General features: G+C 40.3%; 1 protein-coding gene across 3 annotated transcripts in view; it reads left to right on the top strand.

The window, feature by feature from the left end:
• The window catches only part of sema6a (sema domain, transmembrane domain (TM), and cytoplasmic domain, (semaphorin) 6A), a 105011-nt gene extending 100480 nt beyond the window's left edge, over positions 1-4531 (top strand). For all 3 annotated transcript variants that reach the window (XM_031727303.2, XM_031727305.2, XM_039620661.1), the window contains one exon: positions 126-4531. In XM_031727303.2, the coding sequence (XP_031583163.1) occupies positions 126-1288 (1163 nt within the window). In that variant the 3' untranslated portion in view covers positions 1289-4531. The remainder of the gene's footprint in view (positions 1-125) is intronic.
• The last annotated feature ends 14991 nt before the right edge of the window (positions 4532-19522 follow it).

The raw sequence follows: 19522 nt of genomic DNA, 5'->3' as shown, positions 1-19522 counted from the left end.
TGTTTTGCTTCATCTTTTAAGAGGAATCTTTTTCAGCATCTCTTTTATTTTCTTTGAAACAATTGGCTTCAAAACATCTCTTTTTAGTCTGCCTGTCTGAATGTCATCTCTGTGTCTCTCTGCAGGCGTGATCCGTGAGAGCTACCAGAAGGGTCGTGACCAGCTGGTTCCTGTAACCCTCTTGGCCATCGCCGTTATCCTAGCATTTGCCATGGGCGCCATCTTTTCTGGCATCATTGTCTACTGTGTCTGTGACCATCGTCGTCGAGACATGGACTTGACGGGCCGTAAAGAAAAGGACAGCCACCACCTCCACTCCCGCCGGGGATCCATGAACAGTGTAACCAAGCTGACGGGTCTGTTTGAGACGCAGGCCAAAGAAGGTCGCCCCGAGGCTATTCTCACACCTTTGATGCACAATGGAAGACTGACGCCAAATGGGAAGATGCTCATAAAAGCAGACCAACACCACCTGGACCTTGCGGCTCTGCCAACGCCTGAATCCACCCCCATGCAGCCGCGTCGTAAGCCCAGCCGGGGAAGCCGTGAGTGGGAGAGAAACCAGAACCTCATCAACGCATGCACCAAGGACATGCCACCAATGGGGTCGCCTGTTATCTCTACCGACCTGCCGCTGAGGGCCTCACCGGGGCACATCCCTAGCGTCGTAGTCCTACCTTTGCAGCAGCATCAGCACCAGCTTCAGCCTCATCTGCAGCAGCACCAGCAGTCCTACCAACATGAGTATGTGGAGCAGCCCCATCATAGCGATATGAGCATGGGCCACGGTGTAATGGACGACCAGGGGGCCACCCTGGAGTACAAGACAGGCAAGAGCCCGTGCCACAACCTCAACATGGCTGATCCAGATGTGGTGCTGCCACCTCGTGTGCCCCAGCGGGAGGCCTCTCTCACCATCCCACCTGCTGTCCCACAGATGGGCAAACGCCTGGAGGTCCACTCGTCAGTCTACGGGCTTCGGAAAGGATCAGCATCTGCTGCTTGTGGATCCTCCGCCCTCAAGAAACACAACACCAACTCCTCTAACTCCTCCCATTTGGCGAGACACCACAGCTTCAACCGTGTTGAGACTCCACCACCTGCGCCTCAGAGGGTGGACTCCATACAAATGACAGCACAGGGCATATCTCTGTCAAGGCAGCCTGGAATGAGCTCCTATGGATCACTGCCTCGAACGGGCGTCAAATATCTCAAGCCTGATGTCCCCCCCAAACCCTCTGTAGTCTCACTCTCCACAAAAGTCAAGTCCAGTGACTCTGGCACATAGTTAGGTTGTTAGCCTGTCGGTCCAATGTGAACAGACAGTAGTGAAAGGTGTTTTCTGGCAGAGAGAAAAAACAGGGAATACTGTACAACTTGCATCTCCTTTTTGTGTTTTTGTTTGTTTTTTGGTGTACAGTACAGTGGAAATGCAACACAGTTTTTTTTTCTTAAAGAAAACACTTTCTTTTTATATAAATATGTAAATATTATACCATGGTTGTTGTCGGTTGTGGCAGTCATCGAGCTCATGCTCTGGCTGGCTCACAGCTCCTCTGTAAACACACATGGGAACATGTGCTACTGAAAAAGAAGATGATGCTTGTCCTGAATATTTCATCCATTGGCACCCTGTAGCATTCAAGACAGTGGCTCTCTTGTTTGTGGTGTCTTTGGTCACTGAGACTTGATTCGATACTTCGTCATGCTGGTAAAAGCACATACGAAGACGTCACAAGGGGGTTGGAGAATAATTGTTGTACAATACCTTGAGGACAGGAGGATCTGAGCAAACAAGCACTCAGAGAGAACGAGTTCGGACTGAAAGGACAGACAGCTGCCTGAGTTCTGGCAGAAACTGTGAAAAGCCTCTCAGTGTTACAGCAATCAAGTCCTGCCTGGGCATGACTGAAAGCCTGGGCCAGAAGAATCTTCTACTGTACTGGTGACTGAATAACACATGACTGTTAATACTAATAGCTTGTTGTATTTATTTTTATTAAGTGCTTTTGAAAAACAAACAGACTGACTTTCTAGGCTTGGAGAGAAAGAGGACAAAGAAGAGATCTTTTAATATTAATTAATCAAGAGTGAGGAAGAAAATATTTAAAGTCATTAAACTGGAGCCAGTAGAACTTTCTTAATGACTAAAGTTCAACTAGGTCTTACTGTGTGCTCAGTGGGACCTGCAGCTTGAGAATATACGTGACCTCTGTGACGACGAGGAGATATTTATTTAAACTGTGCCAGACCAGGACTTTTACTTTTACGGACCAGAATCTCCTTTGTTTTAGACCAATCATTTAAAAAAAGAAAAAAAAAGAAAAAAGAAATCCTGAATCTCACCCTTTCACTCCTGCAATCAGCACTGTGGTTTTGTGTGAGTCCCAAACATTTGTCCTGATTGGTTGCTGGCTTACTGGTGCCATCAAAGCTCACTGTTGCATGTTGCAAATATAAGAGAAGCAGCTGCAGCAACAGCACGGGGGGGATCTGCATACAAAAAGAAGCTGCAAGTGAGGCTGCAAGCAAACGAGCGGTGCCTCCATCTTGGAACGTATCGTCTTTTCTAGCGGCGTCACGCGGAAGAGCGGGCGAAAAAAAGGAAATTGTAGGAACATCTGTCTTGCCTGCTTCTTTTTCCACATGTAAATTTGTGCCTTACACCCTGAAGTAGTGACAATGTTTTCTTTAATAGCTGTTAACTCTTGTCTCCTTGTTGTATTTTTTTATTTTCTTTTTTTTTCTTATGTCATGATATTTCCCTTGTTTGATAAAAATGCAATTAAAGAATGTAGGTGTTATTGTTGTAATTCTGGTCCCTAGACAAAACACACTTACAGACCAGAGGGAAGAGAGGAAGGAGCAATTCCTTTCTTCATTCACACTCTCTCTCTCTCTCTCTCTCTCTGTCTGGCACACACACATAAACACATGCACGCATACACACACACACACACACACTCATCTTTGTGATTCATTTCTGATTGTGCCATTAATGCGCTTAAAACGACCCTTTATGTTGTGCTGGCAGTGTCGATAAAGACTTTGTGAGTGTTTTTGATTTCCTGTTTTATACAAAGTCCTGGTATTTGTTTTTACTTGTTTTTGGTGTTCGTTTGGCGTGATGGTTAATTGGTTAACGGAACAATTAACATTTGTTGCTTAAGGAGGCCAACGTAGGTGTATCTTCCCTTGGTGCACTGCGATAGCACCATAGCAAACGTACAGTATGAGATACACGTGAACACCCAGTGTGCTAACACGAGTCGAGGCTTCTTGCGTGCATTGAAACATTCATTTGTTAGACGGTTGCATAAACAGGCTGGTTCCTGTGGAAAAGAAAAAAAAAGATGACATTTTGAAACAACACTATTAAAAACTGTACTTTATTTAACCCCCTTTTTGTAAGCGAACACAGTTTGGGAAGTTTAGAGATTTTTTATTTTATTTTGCCTCACTAACTCTCGTTATCAAAGCCTTATGAATGGCTGAGAGTTTAACTAATCAGATGATTTCACTTCCTTTTTACTTGAGGGTTTTTATGGATCACCCCACACTGAAACACTTAAGTCATTGGAGCACTCCCTTAGTGTTGTATGTGTAGATAGGTTAAAGTTTTCTCGATATCAATATTCTTTCTGGAGGAAAGCCAAGAGTGTCTCAGTCCACAGCTCGAATAAGACTGACATGCAGGATCTGGGACCTGACTAATGTGTACATAGATGCTCGAAGGGAATGGTTGCACGTGACAAGGTCATGGGCGACGGATTAGTTCAAAATATGAACCGAGAGGAACGTGTCCCATCTAAAACATGGTCTGGGATAAGCTGCAACAGTTATAGCATCGATTAATTTGAAGCGAGGACCTTCAAACTTCAGATAAGCATAGAGGTGTGTTCACTCCAGACTTTCATAATACTACTTTGTTTTAAATTAGTGTCTGAACACCTTATTTACACCCTCCGGTGCACTGAGTGCATGAACCAGCAACATTCCCACGCCTGGAGTAAGGCTTGTCCTCAGCTGAGTATTTCTGGTTTTGAAATGCTCAGTTGCGTTGTCTCCCACCTGGATGAATTGTCATGTCCACACTGAATGTGAACAAGAGAACCTGTCTAGGTTTGAAGGTTAAATGTCCACATCCTGTGTAGACAAGTACTTTTGGCTGTGGGTGCATTTATGATTCAGCAACATCAAGTGTTTTGATATTAGAGAAAGGTTGAGCGTTTTAAAGGCTGAAGGCTGCTGTGGACAGTGAGGTTCTTTGGTGTGTGCCTTTTTGTCTTTCACCCTTGTTATAATACACTGCTGTTAGATGCAAATCTACTCTCTTCTCAACTTCTCAAACTTTTGAACTTTGTAAGCTTGTAAGATATCGTGACGTCACAAAGTTTTTTGCCCTACTCTCTCCACTTCCTTAACATCTGATTCACAGCTTAATGTATGTTGTAAAGAAAAAAAGAACTCTTTAATTTAATGCAAAATGTAATAAAAAAAGAAAAAAAGAAAATAAAATTCTTGTCATGAAGACTGTGATATGTCCTTGACTCTTTCCACTTGTTTCCTAGCCTGAGGTTATCTTTATTCTGGGAACATCTTTAGTCGCTGGATTTTGTGCAACACTGTCTGGGGAAAACCAAGCCTTGGTTTTACCCAGGATTTAAACGTTCTTTTGATAGAAGATCCCTTTTAAGAAAATATTGTACTTTTATGACCTGAAGTACACTATTCTATTTTTGCTTGTAATACCACCACCAACCCCTTGAGATCTGACAAACATTTCCTACAAAGCAAGCTTGAGCTGATAAAAGGAAACTTAAATTTAAGTAGTTCTTAACTTCATTATAGATAAGTGAAAAAAGACAGAGGGAAGAAACCTGTACTCCATTTCTATGGTTGATCATGTTGGTTAAATGAAGCAGGCAGCTTGATGGAGACTGAAAGCAGATTTCTGTATGCAGGTTGGTACACTGAGCACTCCAAATGACCTTTTAACCTAGAAGGAGCTCGGCCCATTATATTTTTGGTGTAATCCATTTAATGCCATACAGGCAATCAACAAAATTCTTCACAGATGTTCTGAAGGCAAATGAAATATAACAGAGATTTCTTTCACTTCCATTCAAAAGCCTTGCAAGTTTTGTGTACGTGGACTTTTAAGTGAAATCAGTTCGATCCCTTCTCAAGGGCAGAGACAGATGGCTCGACTTTGGAAACACAGATAAAAACATTACCTGTTAACTTCTCAAAATGACAGTAATCAATATTGTTATCAAATGACTATGAGAGGCAGGTGGCCACTAGAGATTAACCCACAGAGAGTGATCCCCCAAATCCATTCACAGTATCCAATCAGCCCACAGAGTACTACAGTGTCTTGGAGTTACTACTAAAAAAAAAAAAGTAATATATTACACATTACTTATTACCTTTCTTTAAAACAATGTGGTATATTACTTAATGACTCAATGAAGAAAATAATTTGTTACACTACTTGTTACATTAATTTCATATATTGCTCTGTCACATGACCTATAAATTGTTACATAATTAGTAGTTAATAATATCAACCTAATGCCTAATGCTTCAGCGGGAAATCTATCTGTAACTTACAACATATGCAGAAATCCTTCTTAACCCTGAGCTGTAACCCTCAGCATAACCTGATGTGCACTTCTTGAGAAATGTAACTAAACGTGAGGTTACCGCAGCAACGACTGGCGTAGAAGAGGGTTGCAGGCTTAACAGGGGTTTCCAGTTACTTCGTAAGTTACGACATAGATAATGACACAAATCCTCGTCATAAAAAAGAACATTCAAGATTTTTGTTCTAGTGTGTTTTTTGCTTCTAATGCTTAAGGTTGAACACAAAAGTCAACAAATAAAGGAAAAGTTTATCCTTACAAAGAGTCGAGTTCGAGTCAGCAGAATGTTTCTGTTTTGGATACTGATTGCATTTTACATCACACTCTTGTACTTTTGTACAATAACAATAAATTTAATTTCCACATCTCCTGTCCTCAGAGGTTGTGGACGACATCACCATTTTCTTCACCATGAAGTAATATCAGCTGTTTGTAGTGCAGGAAGAAAGAGTCATGTTTGATGTTTTTATTGTTTTTTTCCTATCATACCATCATGAAGATAATTGAAGAAGAACACAATTCTATCTCCAGTGTAATTACAGTATTTAGTACAGTTACATTACCACGTTACTGAAAAATATAATGTGATTTCAGTAATTCTGTACTTTTGAATGTGTTACGCCCAGCACTGACTTTAATTTATGTTTATTTCAGGCACATATCTTGTCTTATCAACAGCACTAAAAACTAACATTAGAGTTTATTTTCTTAGCACAGAACTCTTTTTTTTTTCAAACCAATATAAAAAGAGGTGAAATAATGGACTTGCATTTATCAAGTGTACACGAACACTGCAAACTATATTGTCTTGTAATTTTGAACAAGACTCAAACATGATTCCCAAGATTCTAACACAATGGTTTTTGCTGTCATGATCTTTCACAGTGTCTCTCAGGTTCCCTGAATGTTCTCTTTATTGAGTCAAATAATGTTTAAGGGCATGCTTAATTCAAGCCATCACTCAGTAGTATCAGGTGGGTGATTTGTGTAAGAGATTATTGTTTTTCGGTGCATAAGAATGAATCAAGGCATTAGATGAGCCTTCTTAGGTTTCACATAAAGGGAGACAAAAGAGAAAACCACAGTTCAAAACTTCACCTCAAATTCCCCTACTGACAGTCAGTCTGACCTTATAATACCTGCAGTATAACTTTCATTAGATTCCTCACTCACAGATCATGAAAACAAATCTCATTACCTGCAGATGATCACTGCTGACTAACACTGACCAGAAAAGCTCCCATTTCAAATAAGGGTCTCCAGTTTCGCGCTCTAGCACTTTTTTGGTACTGCTTTGTCATGAAATGTGGCTTTGGCATGTAGTTTGACACTCTGCCTTTGATCTTGGGGTAAGTCACGAGTCACAATCATTGGTATAAGTCAGCCTTTGCATGGAGATCAGATAACCAGGATGCGGTGCAGCTAATGAGGCCTGTCGCTGCCTTCACAATGCTGCATTGTGAAGTTTCCTTTCAGGCACCCCTGTGTTGTTGCACTACTCAGAGATCAAGATTCAGATATTCACCACTAAGTCTTCTCTAACATGACAAGCACACAATTGTATCTAATGATGACTAGTGTGAGCTGGTATTTTCACAGAGCTAGTCAGAGTGTACTTCAAAGGTTAACTTTCAAGGAGTCAAAACTTGGGTATGGTTGTGGGGCAGATTGATGGTGAGAGATACAGACAGCAAGTAATGCCTGATACTGTGATCAGCAGGACACACAAGCTGTGTAGTTTATATATTATAGGATCATGGAAAAATATGAAGCTCTGCGATATACTGGTCACCTGTCCAGGGTCTACCCTGTCTTGTCACCCTACAGCAGCTGGGATAGGATCCAGCTCCCTCCCAACCCTTAATTGGATAAGCAGGAGAGGTAAGTTTTGAAAATAGCAATTCAAGTCATAAATAGAAAATTAGCATGAATATTACCAAAGAGCGTGTTGTTTATACCTTTATGCTACTATACTTCTTCTTCTTCTTCTTCTTTCTTCTTTCTTTTACTAAAGGAGTCATGGTGTAGGGCACCTCTGTACTGGCTTCACGTTTAAGACCCTGCAGTTACATCCATCTTTTTAAGCCTGCAGCTTATCGGGAGGTCTCTTATAATTTATTGAGTTATTTCTTCCACCTCAGAACAATTTTCAGACTAAATTTTTTTAAATCCATGACATCTAGTAAAAGTTCTTCAAGGCTTTGTTACATCTAAACTGTGCTACTTTAACGGACTGTAAACTGGAACTGATGAATCGTCTTTTGCTTTGTTTACAATTAGTCCAAATGCTGCCGGCGCGTTACTGACTGGGAAAACAAAAGCAAACCAGAATACTCCTGTGTTAGCAGCTTTGCACTGCACTCTGTGTCTTATAGAATCCAGAAAAAAGTGACAACATTTATTATTTACTTAAGTGCTCTTTCATCTCCATATACCAGTCAAAAGTTTTAGAAAATTCATATTTTTCCAGTTATTTATTGCAATTCACTTTGAAGTCCAATGAATAGCTTGAAATGGTAAAAAGGTAAGCAGTGAACTGCCAGAGTTAAAAAAAACAAAAAACAAAAAAAACACGTAAGGTTACCCAAAACTGAAAAATAATGTACATTTCAGAATTATACAAAAAGGCCTTTTCAGGGAATGCAAACTGGGTTAACAATTTAAAGCTGTTCTGCAGCAGTGGAGGTTGATCAAGCCTTGAAAGCTGGTGCTACTAATTCCTACAGGTGTTCCAATTTTTTTGGATTACTTACAACCCCTCTGTCTGCATAAAAACAGTGTTGGAACACACTGTGATACCGTACCCTCGTGAGCATCAACTGAACAGTGCTGTACTGCAAAAAATAGTGTGTTGCTGCAAAAATGGTGAGAAAAAGCAATTAACAATGGAAGAGAGACAGACCATCATAACACTTACAAATGTTGGTCTTTCCTGCAGAGAAATTGCAAAGAAAGTCAAGGTGTCACTGAGTACAGTTTCTTTCACCATCAAAAGGCACTCAGGAACTGGGGCACACTCTGGCCAGAGGTCTGGCAGACCCAAAGACACAACTGAATCAGAGGACAAGTTTCTGAGAGTAAACTGCTTGCGTGATAGGCAGCTCACAGGACAACAGCTTCAAGGATGTCGTTATAAGCAAGTCTTAGTTTTAACTGTGAAGCGAAGACTTGAAGTTGGAGCAAGAAAGCCATCGTTAAGACGTCAGAATAAGACAGAGAGGCTTGCCTGGGCCATGAAACACCATCACTAGACTACTGAAGACTGGAAGAAGGTATTATGGACTGATGAATCAAAATCTGAAATCTTTCGTTCATCACTCAGGATCTTTGCACGCCATCCAGTAGGTGAAAGGATGGTTCTACAGTGTTTGGCATCAACTGTCAAACATGGAGGAAGTGTGATGGTCTGGGGCTGTTTTGCTGGATCCAGGGTCGCCATGCAGTACCCTCTGGTATGCAGCTAGTTGGTCAGGGGTTCGTCCTACAGCAAGATAATGATCCAAAACATAAGTCCAAAATATGCCAGAACTACCTCAAGAAAACAGAACAAGAAGTCAAGCTTGAAAACATGGAGTGGCCAGCACAGTCTCCAGACTTAAACCCCATCGAGCTGGTTTGGGATGAACTGGGCAGAAGAGTGAAAGCAAAGCAACCTACAAGTGCCACACATTTATGGAAGCTTCTGTGACAGATATGGGAAGAACTTTCTGAGGAATATTTGGTTTATACTGTAGAAAGAATGCCACGGGTGTGTTCAGCTGTTACATCTGCCAAAGGTGGCTACTTTGATGAGTCAAAAGTTTAGAATACATTTTGGTCTACAAAGTAATTTCATGATTTCTTTTTTTAACTCCAACTGCTTGTTTGTACTATGCTTTAATATCAGAGTGGAATGAGACATTAAACTGCATAATTTTCAATAAAAAACTGTAAAATTTGGGGTGTTCTAAGATTTTTGACCAATAGCGTGGTTGACATGGGGCATCCGTATATTCGCTCTAGATCCTTAAGGTTTGCATGCCAATAACTTTTGACCATCCCACAATTGAAGCTTATAACAAAAAAAATGGGACGAGTTTTTGCTGTCATTGCGCCAAGACCCTGGGATGATTGCAGAAGTGGTCTGAGACATGCTGCTGATCTCTGGAACGTTGCTCGAGGTTGATCGAGATGGTTTGTTGTTGTGTTATTTATGCTAGTATGAATGTGGGTTCAGAGAGTCATCTGGAAAACCTTCTCTTTTTCTTATTGGGAAACACTTTGGTTTAAAATGTGCCACATAACTCAATTTACTTAATTATTTGACTGTATTTAGTTTAAACTGTATGTTTCTAATAAATATAACTTTGACTGTGGATGCCAGAGAGATTCTTTAAATCACTCAATGATTAGTTGCTTGGGAAATACCACATGCTGTAAATCTTTCTAGTTTAAATCTCAGTGAATCAATCAAAACTGTCTCATAACCTGACATTATGACTTGTTGATCCAGAGCTTGGTGGCTATTTTCCCCAACAGATGGAAGCCTGATGGGCTTTCAACGAGCCAACAATCCAACCTCCTACCAGCAGACCAGTAAACCAACCAACAAGCCAGCCATTAAAACCCTTCAGACAAGTTGCTTTTACGTTAACCTAGTCATTCGTGGAGCCAGCAGGCCCCCAACCCCCTCCAGACCCTCACAGCTCTAATCCACCTTGCTTGTTGCTTGGCCGTGGCCTAGAAGTGCTCATTTCGAGTGCCCCACAATCTGTGGTCACAACAAGCTTAGCTGCGTGCTAATCCGCCTTGTTCCATCCAGCAAATCATTATCCTCTCACTGATACTGTCTACACCAATCACTGCTCTTAATGGCATACACCCTAATGGTTTTTTCATGCATCTTTCTTCCAAAATATGGTTTCTCCAGCTACAATGACTCAGAGAAAAAAGGAAAAAGGAGTAGACACAAAGACATACACACGCACAAGCACGCACGCACACACACACACACACACACGCACACACACAAAAGAAAACAGACAAATAAACAAGCGGAGGGAATAATTACCTGCCAAGTGTGAAAAAAGGGACCATGGATTTAAAGTCAAAATAGACAGCAAAGCAGACAGACAAACAGATTTCCCCTCTCACACACGCATTAACACGATAAATTATGTGTCCCTTGTGAATTTATATTGCTCTCTATGAGTCATTAATGGGGGTCAGTAGGTCCCTAAATGCCCATTCCCATGTTGGCTGGTTTGTCATTAATGTATCACGGTCAGTGTCATAATGGAGTCTGCTTTACAATCGTGTGTGTGCGCGTGTTATAGTCTGGGATCATACTGATGAGGACGCTCAGGTCATGTCATCTGTAATTATTCTGGCAATCTGAGGTTTTGAGAAACACAGTTTACATTCCAAAGTAAAAAAAAATTACTTAATTTAAAATAAACAAAAAGAAAAAAAAATCCTGTTTAAATCTAGAGGGGAAAAAATCAATAAAGGAGTATTTGAATGTGTCAGTTTATTGTTGAGAGCATAGGAAAGAGAATATTTGCACATTATATGCATATTATGTTAAATGATCTCAGAATGAAAGTTTATAATGAAATGAAAGTTAAATCACTTTAACTGATTTCACTGGTTTGTTACAGACAAGAAATATAATAGTAATCAATGTGTATTAAAAAAACAAGAGATAATTCCCATTTCAATTCAAGCTTATTTATTAGGCATATTTAAATAGTCACCTTAAGGCACTTTACACTCTAAGGTAAAGAGTCTTATAGAGAAAAACCCCAACAATAACACAAACGACTATGAGCAAGCATTCGGTGATGATGGGAAGTAAAAACTCCCTTTTAACACAAAAAAATCTTGAAATCTTGCGACCTGTTGGGCGATTAGGGGAAAATGAAAAGAAAAAGGAGAGCCTAGAACACACACTATGAGAGAGAAGATGTAACTGTTTAATTCTGGGGTTACTTTTATTTACGTATTTCCTGTATTGCTGAAAAATTATGAAAAATAAATGACAAGGAAACAGATGATTATGGTAAGCTACCATGTTTCCAAGCAGTAAATACAAGGAGTGATAAAGTTACATGGATATAATATTACAATAATATTACAATAAGTACTGCAGGGATAGACTGTACATAAAGGATGGATGAAATCACTGTGTTCCCAGCCGACTTAGGTGTGCTTTAGATGCATACTGATGCATGTACAAGCTACTTCAAATTTTGGACAATGCAAAAAACCATGAAGGCTCAGGTTGGGAAATATGCTCTAATTCAAGGTCATATCAACTTCGTCCTTCTCTTTCTTTTTCTGCATTTGGGGAAGTTTGCTTTACCCAGTTTTACCCTTTAGATAGCATTATACTATATGCACATTTCTTAATCCTCATTATAACGCCTTATCTTGTTCAATGTGACGACCAGATATATCAAACACATTTGGAGAAAAAAGGGGGGCGGGAGCTAAAAAGGATTATGTGAAAGTTAAATAACTGAGACACTCTACACTGCAGCATCAACACTTTCTGTTAAAAAGTCAGCCTGAAACACCATAAAGTAGTCTGGAGGCAAACACTTCAAAGCAGCAGTGTCAGCTTAATTAGCTAGCTAGCCAGAGCTGTTAAAACCTGCCAGAACCAGTTAGCCAGAACAAAAAAGTCAGAATGCAAGGGGGCCTTTGTTTATCTGTTTAACATAATTTCACCACTCTGTCAAATAAATCTAAATATATGAAGTATATCAGAGCCTAACCTTGCGTCTCCATATTTATCTCAAAGAACGTTTTTCCTTTCTGTTTATTACGCTGTCTGTGCATGTGGCTGCATGCGCCCAGTAATTCTGGCTTTATGAATTCTAGAATCTGGGACTCCTTGAAAAGAAAAATTATTTTCCTGTGAACTTGCCCTGTTTTTCCTGCAGTGCTGCAAACAGCCCCACAAGATGCTCTTACAATTAAACAAAATATTAATCAAATACTCGATTAATTTTTGATGGCGTTACTTTTTCTGTACCTTCATTAAGTTCTTGATGACATATAATGCCAAACAATACATTTGTTATCAATTAGAAAGTAAATGGAATAATTATTATAAAAAAGAGTGGCAGTAAGGACCACAGCAGTAATCCATGCTAAGTGGAGGATCTCTCTTGCAGCAGTATTTCACATGGCACCTGGTGCCTTGTGCACTAAACACTGTCTACATTAATTCATATTAAGCTGAAATAAGTCTTGCAATAATCTGGATGCTGGCCAAAATTCAGTGCAGAGCAGACGTTATTGCCTTGTAGAATACATAAAAGTACACTAGAGACATTTTACCCTTGTAGGAAGCACATTAACACATCTCAAGCACTTAAACAGCACTAAATGTACCTTTAAGGCATTTAGGTGGCCTTGTTGTGAAGTGGGAGAAACCTGGAAAGGTTTAAACAATGAAATAGGCCTCCAAGCGACTTGTGCAATTGAATCATGAAGTCTGACAGCCACAGAAAACAGAGTCAAATGTGGAAATACAAAAACATAAAAATAGAGGGAAGCAAATAGATTATGACCTTATCCTGACACAAAACTGTGAAGATGAGAGTCACTGTATTAAACTACAATACAGTGAATCATTGTATGACCAGTAGCCACTCTCATTTTTTGTCCATATTCATACAATGTTAATTTCTAGAATTCCAGGCCTGCACCCGGTCCATTTACTTTAACCAGGAATCCATTAAAATTTCCTTTAAAGGGTGTTATGATATGATGGTTCAGTGAGGAAGCAGAAAGATGCAGCATAGCATGCTGAACACTGTCATGGTGATAACAGCCTATTCTTGTATGATTTCCAGTGCACTGAATCATGCATCATTCAGCTCAAACTTCTCTGAACCCAAAAAGAATCCAGCCGAAGAGTCTCAGCAAGGATTTGCAGGAACCAGGGCGAGAGCAACTGTCTCTCACGCTTTTGAAAAAAGCCTTAGGCTGTAAAGAAGCAGCAAGAGAAGTATACCTCTGAGAGTTCTGATGGCAAAGTGAACAGGGGAAAGAGCCAAGCCTTGCTCTGCTGTTATAAGCCCTGAACTGCATACACTGACGTACAAGCAGGGGAGAAATTGGCAGTGGGAATAAGGGCAACACAGTGTAAATTTGGAGCACAAAAGGCTTAAGGGGACACTGTGCATTCATCCCTGTGGCCCTGCACACACACATACAGTACAGTATGCATGGGGCTTAAGAGGTGGCTGTGGAGAATGGCTGGTGAGGAGATCAAAACAAAGCCCATGGGTGATGTTGGAGGGGAGCTCTGAGACTTGGGATGGAAGTCTGCTCCTCATCTTCTGGTCTTATCCACAGTGGGATGTGCACACACTCACACATATATTCACTAAGAGCATAATGACCATAAGAAAAAGGGAGATAACCCAAAAAGGCACACCAGCAGGAGAGAAAGCTGAAACCCACATGCATTCGTGCACACACACTACCAGCACAAGGCTTTAACTGGCTGATATTGCCAGGAGTTCCAAGGATAATCCTGTGAAACTGTGTTTGTGGGGAGAAACTTGCTTTCAGTGGCCAGGAGAAAACACCCTCCAAATGTTGAGTGAAGATGCCAATCAACTTCATACCACAGTCATAATCTGTGACCTGGTTTCTCAGTGTTGTCGGTCTCTTTGAGGGGTGAAAAATAACAGCAAAACAGCTCCATCCAATTATTTTTGTTCCATGACATTTCAACATTTTCTGCAAACATGTCTGGTGTTTTCATAGTCACAGCTCAGAGTTACGATTGGCCTGATCTGAACACCATATGTATATATAGTGTGGAACAAATAGTGTAAGTTGTATTTGCACAAGCCCTTAGTGCGATAAAGACTGCCACCAGAGTAGGTGCACTCTGCAGCAGGAAAATGTGGGCAAAAATGTAGAGAGAACCAAAAAGACAGAATTTATGGGAGTACAACTCCTATAAATTGTGTCACCCTGCGAGGGGCCAAGAACCACAACTGAGGTGTCAAAGATAGAAATGGGAAATGCCATTTGATTTATGAATTCACATATGTTGTTAATTTTGCACAGGACGGACTCATCACTGCGTTTGCGCATAAACAACTCACTCCCAAAGCTGTAAACTGGCGTAGAGGGACTGTTGAGGGAATGTGAAACAGATCTTTGCGGGAATGACAGTTTTAACAAAATTAACAAAACTATCAGCTTGAAGTCTGAGGATCTGTTTTGCAAGTCTCAGTGAGATAACACAGAAGGCGGTTTGTATTTGTGTTCAGACGTAAAGCTGATTTCACACATAAACTCCAGACAATGTCGGGAGAATCAGATCAGGACATTGTCTGAAACTGCTCTTCTTTACACACAAACACCACCACAAGTTCTTGCCAGTGGAAATATTTCATTTGTTTTAAGCCAGGATAATGCTTGGATGGACACAGGACGGAGGAGGCAAGACACTAGCTGGCTGCAGTCCTCACAAGCACTCTATCAGACATCAGACAGACTTTGTTCGGGAGCTGGCAGAGGCAAGGCCGCAAATGTCCAAGTCGACTGTATTGGATTAATCTAATATTCACCTCCACTGGGTAATGTCTAGAAAAGTTTAAAGCTTTAGCTCTGACTTTCTGTTATGTAGCTTGACTTCAGCACTGTTGGTACAATCAGCAGCAGAAAGAAATCGTGATCATTTCAAGGGTAAAATTCATAATTTATGGGAAAAGAGCTCCTCTTAATGGCGTCGTCACAGGAGGAGCCAAGAGCCGCAACTGGGGTGACAAAACCTTCAGTATTGCAAATATTCATAACATCATTATGCTTCGACTCATCTGACTGCTCATCAGATGTTGGAACGGCATCTGAAACCTCTTTCCTCCGTGCCTTTTGGTATCAGAACTGGGGGAAATGAATCCAGCAATCATTCGTTTCTGAAACCAATCCAACGTTCACTTCATGAAGTAATTAGCCGGGCGTGCAGAGGTTAGAAAACAACCAAGGTTTCTCTACTTTTTCACAGTTATCTCATGCAGCTCTGTATATTCCTACAGTCAAACATTGGTCAAATGTGTTTACTATTTGATTATCATCATTAATGCTATTTCCTATTACAGTAGGGTTTATTTTTCTTTTGCTAACCTCATAACCCCCTGGAATGCAGTTATCACTGGCTTCAGATGTGAGTAATACACTACTTATCCTTATATATCATCTAATGAATTTTTAAAATATTTTAATTTCAGTGTCACAAAACAATTTCCTCTCTAATCACTGCTTAAATAGAAAATTAGACCTTGTAACCACTATTTACTGCTGACATTAATGGAGCTTCTGTTCTGTTTAGGAAGTGAGCCTTAATTATTGTGATTAGTGACACCTGTGGTTGCCATATAGTGCCACAGTTTCACATCGACACGGCCACTTTAAAAAATGTCTGTCATTTTGTCAACGTGTGTAAAACTGCCATCACACAGTCTATGCCAAACAAGTCAATACAGGCAGAGAAGCTGTTTGATCCTTCAGACCAAGAAGCAATAAAACAAGAGCAGCTTAAATAGAGGAACTTGGTTTCTTTTTGTTTGAACTGTCACTGTAGTCCTCGCCCCAAAACCTGTTTTATGTCTTTGCAGTCATCAAAAATGTGAGAGGAAGAGGTCATAAGAGTAGTTTGCTGAAAGTCTCTCCTTCCTCCCTCCCTCTCAGGCATCTGCCACAGGGGACAGAAGTGAAAACACGCATGTGTGAAAGCTGTCACGTATTTGTTAATTTGCTGACAGGTTTTTCATCCATCTACACTGAAGGGGTTGTGATCTGGTCTTTCCCGTCCCTGTGAAAATGTACAATAACATCTTGCTTTAGTTAAGTTCTATCTTTTTTAATCCTTTGTCTGGGTTTATTTTATATCATCTTTCACTGTGTATTTATTTTGCAGAGGCCTTGCCCCAGTGTTGCTCTCGCTGTTGCTTGACCAAATTTCCAGGATAACATCAACATAGAAAATTGATGAAGCTGTCATCAATGATTAAGTATCAAAGGGATTCATGACTGTTTACTTTTTACTCCCCTCTCTAAGTGCCAGTCATTCAACTGAGGAGAGAAGAAGTGTGAAAAAAAGATGAAAAAAGGGGGTTGGTGAACATTTAGAGACAGATTCCTTTTTAAATGGAGAAAAGCTTTCTTCAGATAACGATACAAATAGTTATGTACAGATAAAATATAAAGCAAATCTGCACCCAGCTTGAAATTTGATTTATGAATTTCAGTATATATGGGTCTGTGAGGTTCCACAGTGTGGTTCTGATCTAGGCTAATATCAGGATGATAGCACCACATTCCAGTGATAATGTGACCTGTTAAGTATAGGAGTGAAATACTGGTCTAAATAACCAAAGATGAGCCTTTTTACTGTAATAAGGCTGGAAACAGGAGCATGAATGATAAAGTCCAAGGAATAAAAAAAATAAACAGCAACTCGACATTATATAAGGAAAACACAAGGCTATTTACAGAAAAGAGACATGGAGAAATATAACAGATGCCATGACAAAGACTAAGGGGAAGCTGGGAGTTTTTATACACAGAAGGCTGATCAGAAGGGCAAACAAGATTGTGGTCAGACATGAGTGCAAGCAATCACACACAAATGATGATAATGAGGAAAATTGTGGGACAACAGACAGGAAGTGGAAGAAATAAGTAAAAAGACAAATTATGAGAGAAGAGACTCACATTAATATGAACACAGAGACGGATGAACGCAGGTTTTCAAAACTACTAGCACAGCAAATCATAAACAGATCTCCAAAACTACATGATAACTGCACAGCAACCGCAAATCAATAATGCAATAAGGCTAGACGACATGCTAACAATGTCGTAAAGATTGAAATCAAAGAAATAACAATATCATTAGGAATCAGATTCACCATTAGAATAACAAAGAATAAAGGAATCCGAAACTCAACCTACCAGGACAAATTGTCCTGGGCACGATATTAAACTGTAGCCAGAGGCTTCGGCTCTGGTTTGGTAATTTCAGAGCTCTGGAGAAAATCGAGTAGTCCCTTAATTGCCACTGTTCCCAGTTTTGCTCTGGCACAGAATGAAGGCTTCACCTATGGTTTAAATAGTCAGCCTGTCAGCATCCCATTTGGTGGCAGCCCTGCCAACTGGGATTGGGTAGACAAGGCTTGTTAACCTTGGTGGGTAGCTCATCTAAAAATGAAGGAAAATGCTACTTTCAAACCTCTGATACATTGTGGCCATACTCATATGTTGCCTCAGGAGTCCATCACTACAGAAAAAATCTAGAGTAGGAGTCCCAAACGCTGCTTGAGGCCCCATACATCAACGATCTGGCAACTCCTGCAATGTTGCTAGAAAGTGTTTTGGATTTCATCTTTCCAACAGACCATTTCAGCGACTTTGGAGACAGAGTACACACCACACGGGTGAGCTTGTCCTCCTTATCCACCAAGCACTATGTCATGTTTTGCTTGGGAATCAAATCGTTAGTTCACTACCATGAATTTTTGATTATTTCTTTGTAAGTGAGAAAACAGCAACATTCAGCAGGGGATCAAATAATTATTTCCACCACTGTATACCTACCCGGGCTTTGTGCACTGGCGAGGTCACTGCAGCGTCAGTATGCAGTGTCGTCACAACATCAGCAGTCTGCCAGTGATGACAAATAGCCCTAAGTGTAGCTGAGACTGATGTGTTTGCCATTAGTTCAAGTACTCAATCAAACATCAAACTGTTGGATACCTTAGAAAGGATTATTGCTCTAGATAAAACATGAGGACTGAAGTGATAATAACTCCTATGGGAAACATTGACAAGTGATTTTTATAGATCAGTGGCAATGAAAGATGGAAAGGGAGTCACCAAAGTCAAAATATTTCATCATACTGACACCATAAACATATGAGTCAAACTTAGTAATGCTGGATAGGTGAAAAATTGACTCCAGGTGCTGTTAGACAGAAAAAACAAATATATATATATATATTCTGGAGATGCTGTTGTTGCAAATCTCTGGTGGACTTACAAATCAGCTCATGCCATTGTACAGCCATGATGCAGAAGGTGCCAATTATGTGGAAATGCGGTCTACATTTGGAAAGACCTCCTGTCGAAGACTGCAGTCATTCATTCATCTTACACAGTGGTCATTCATCCAGGAAAGACATGGCTGTTGATAGCTGCTGTTGGATGAGATTGCCTGGGCTTGTCAGTCACAAGAGTAAAAAGAAACATGTTGTTTTGTGAGTGTGATTACTCTTCTCTTTTAGCAGCCATACCCTAAAAAACAAGAACATCCAGCTGAGATCACAAAGGGATTTGTAAGCAGGCTTTGAGCCACCAGTCATCCCCACTGGGTCAGAACATCTTGTTAAGAAAAAGTAGTTTCATGATTCAAGTTATTCTATGGCTTCGGCAAAGATCAAGAGTGCCTTAATAGCATTTCAGCGGTCTCACATGTTTGAAAAGAAAACTGTCTGAACTCGTGACACCTGGCAACTGTTGTCTAAGGAGATTGTCTGGTTTGTCTGACTCAGACATCCACATTAAGCTTTATAAGACTGAAAAAGTGAAAGGCTTGTCATGATAATCATTTCACTCGGTCTCTGTCTCGCTTTATCTAAGTTACAACTTGAAAAGAACAGCCTTGATGTTGAGACGGACAGGCACAAACTATCTAAATATCTTTGGCACAGAAAGGTCATTTTGGATATAATTCAGCTTGTTTGTAATAGAGCCAAAATAAAGTATGTGACATGCCAGCAATATCATCTTTGGCTTGGTTGAAAAACTGATCATTATTATGTTGAAGGCTAAATTCTTTTAAGTTGATATTAGTGCAAATATGT

Source organism: Oreochromis aureus, linkage group 12, assembly GCF_013358895.1.
Source record: "Oreochromis aureus strain Israel breed Guangdong linkage group 12, ZZ_aureus, whole genome shotgun sequence".
Taxonomy (NCBI): domain Eukaryota; kingdom Metazoa; phylum Chordata; class Actinopteri; order Cichliformes; family Cichlidae; genus Oreochromis; species Oreochromis aureus.
This window is presented reverse-complemented; position numbering and strand designations above follow the sequence as displayed.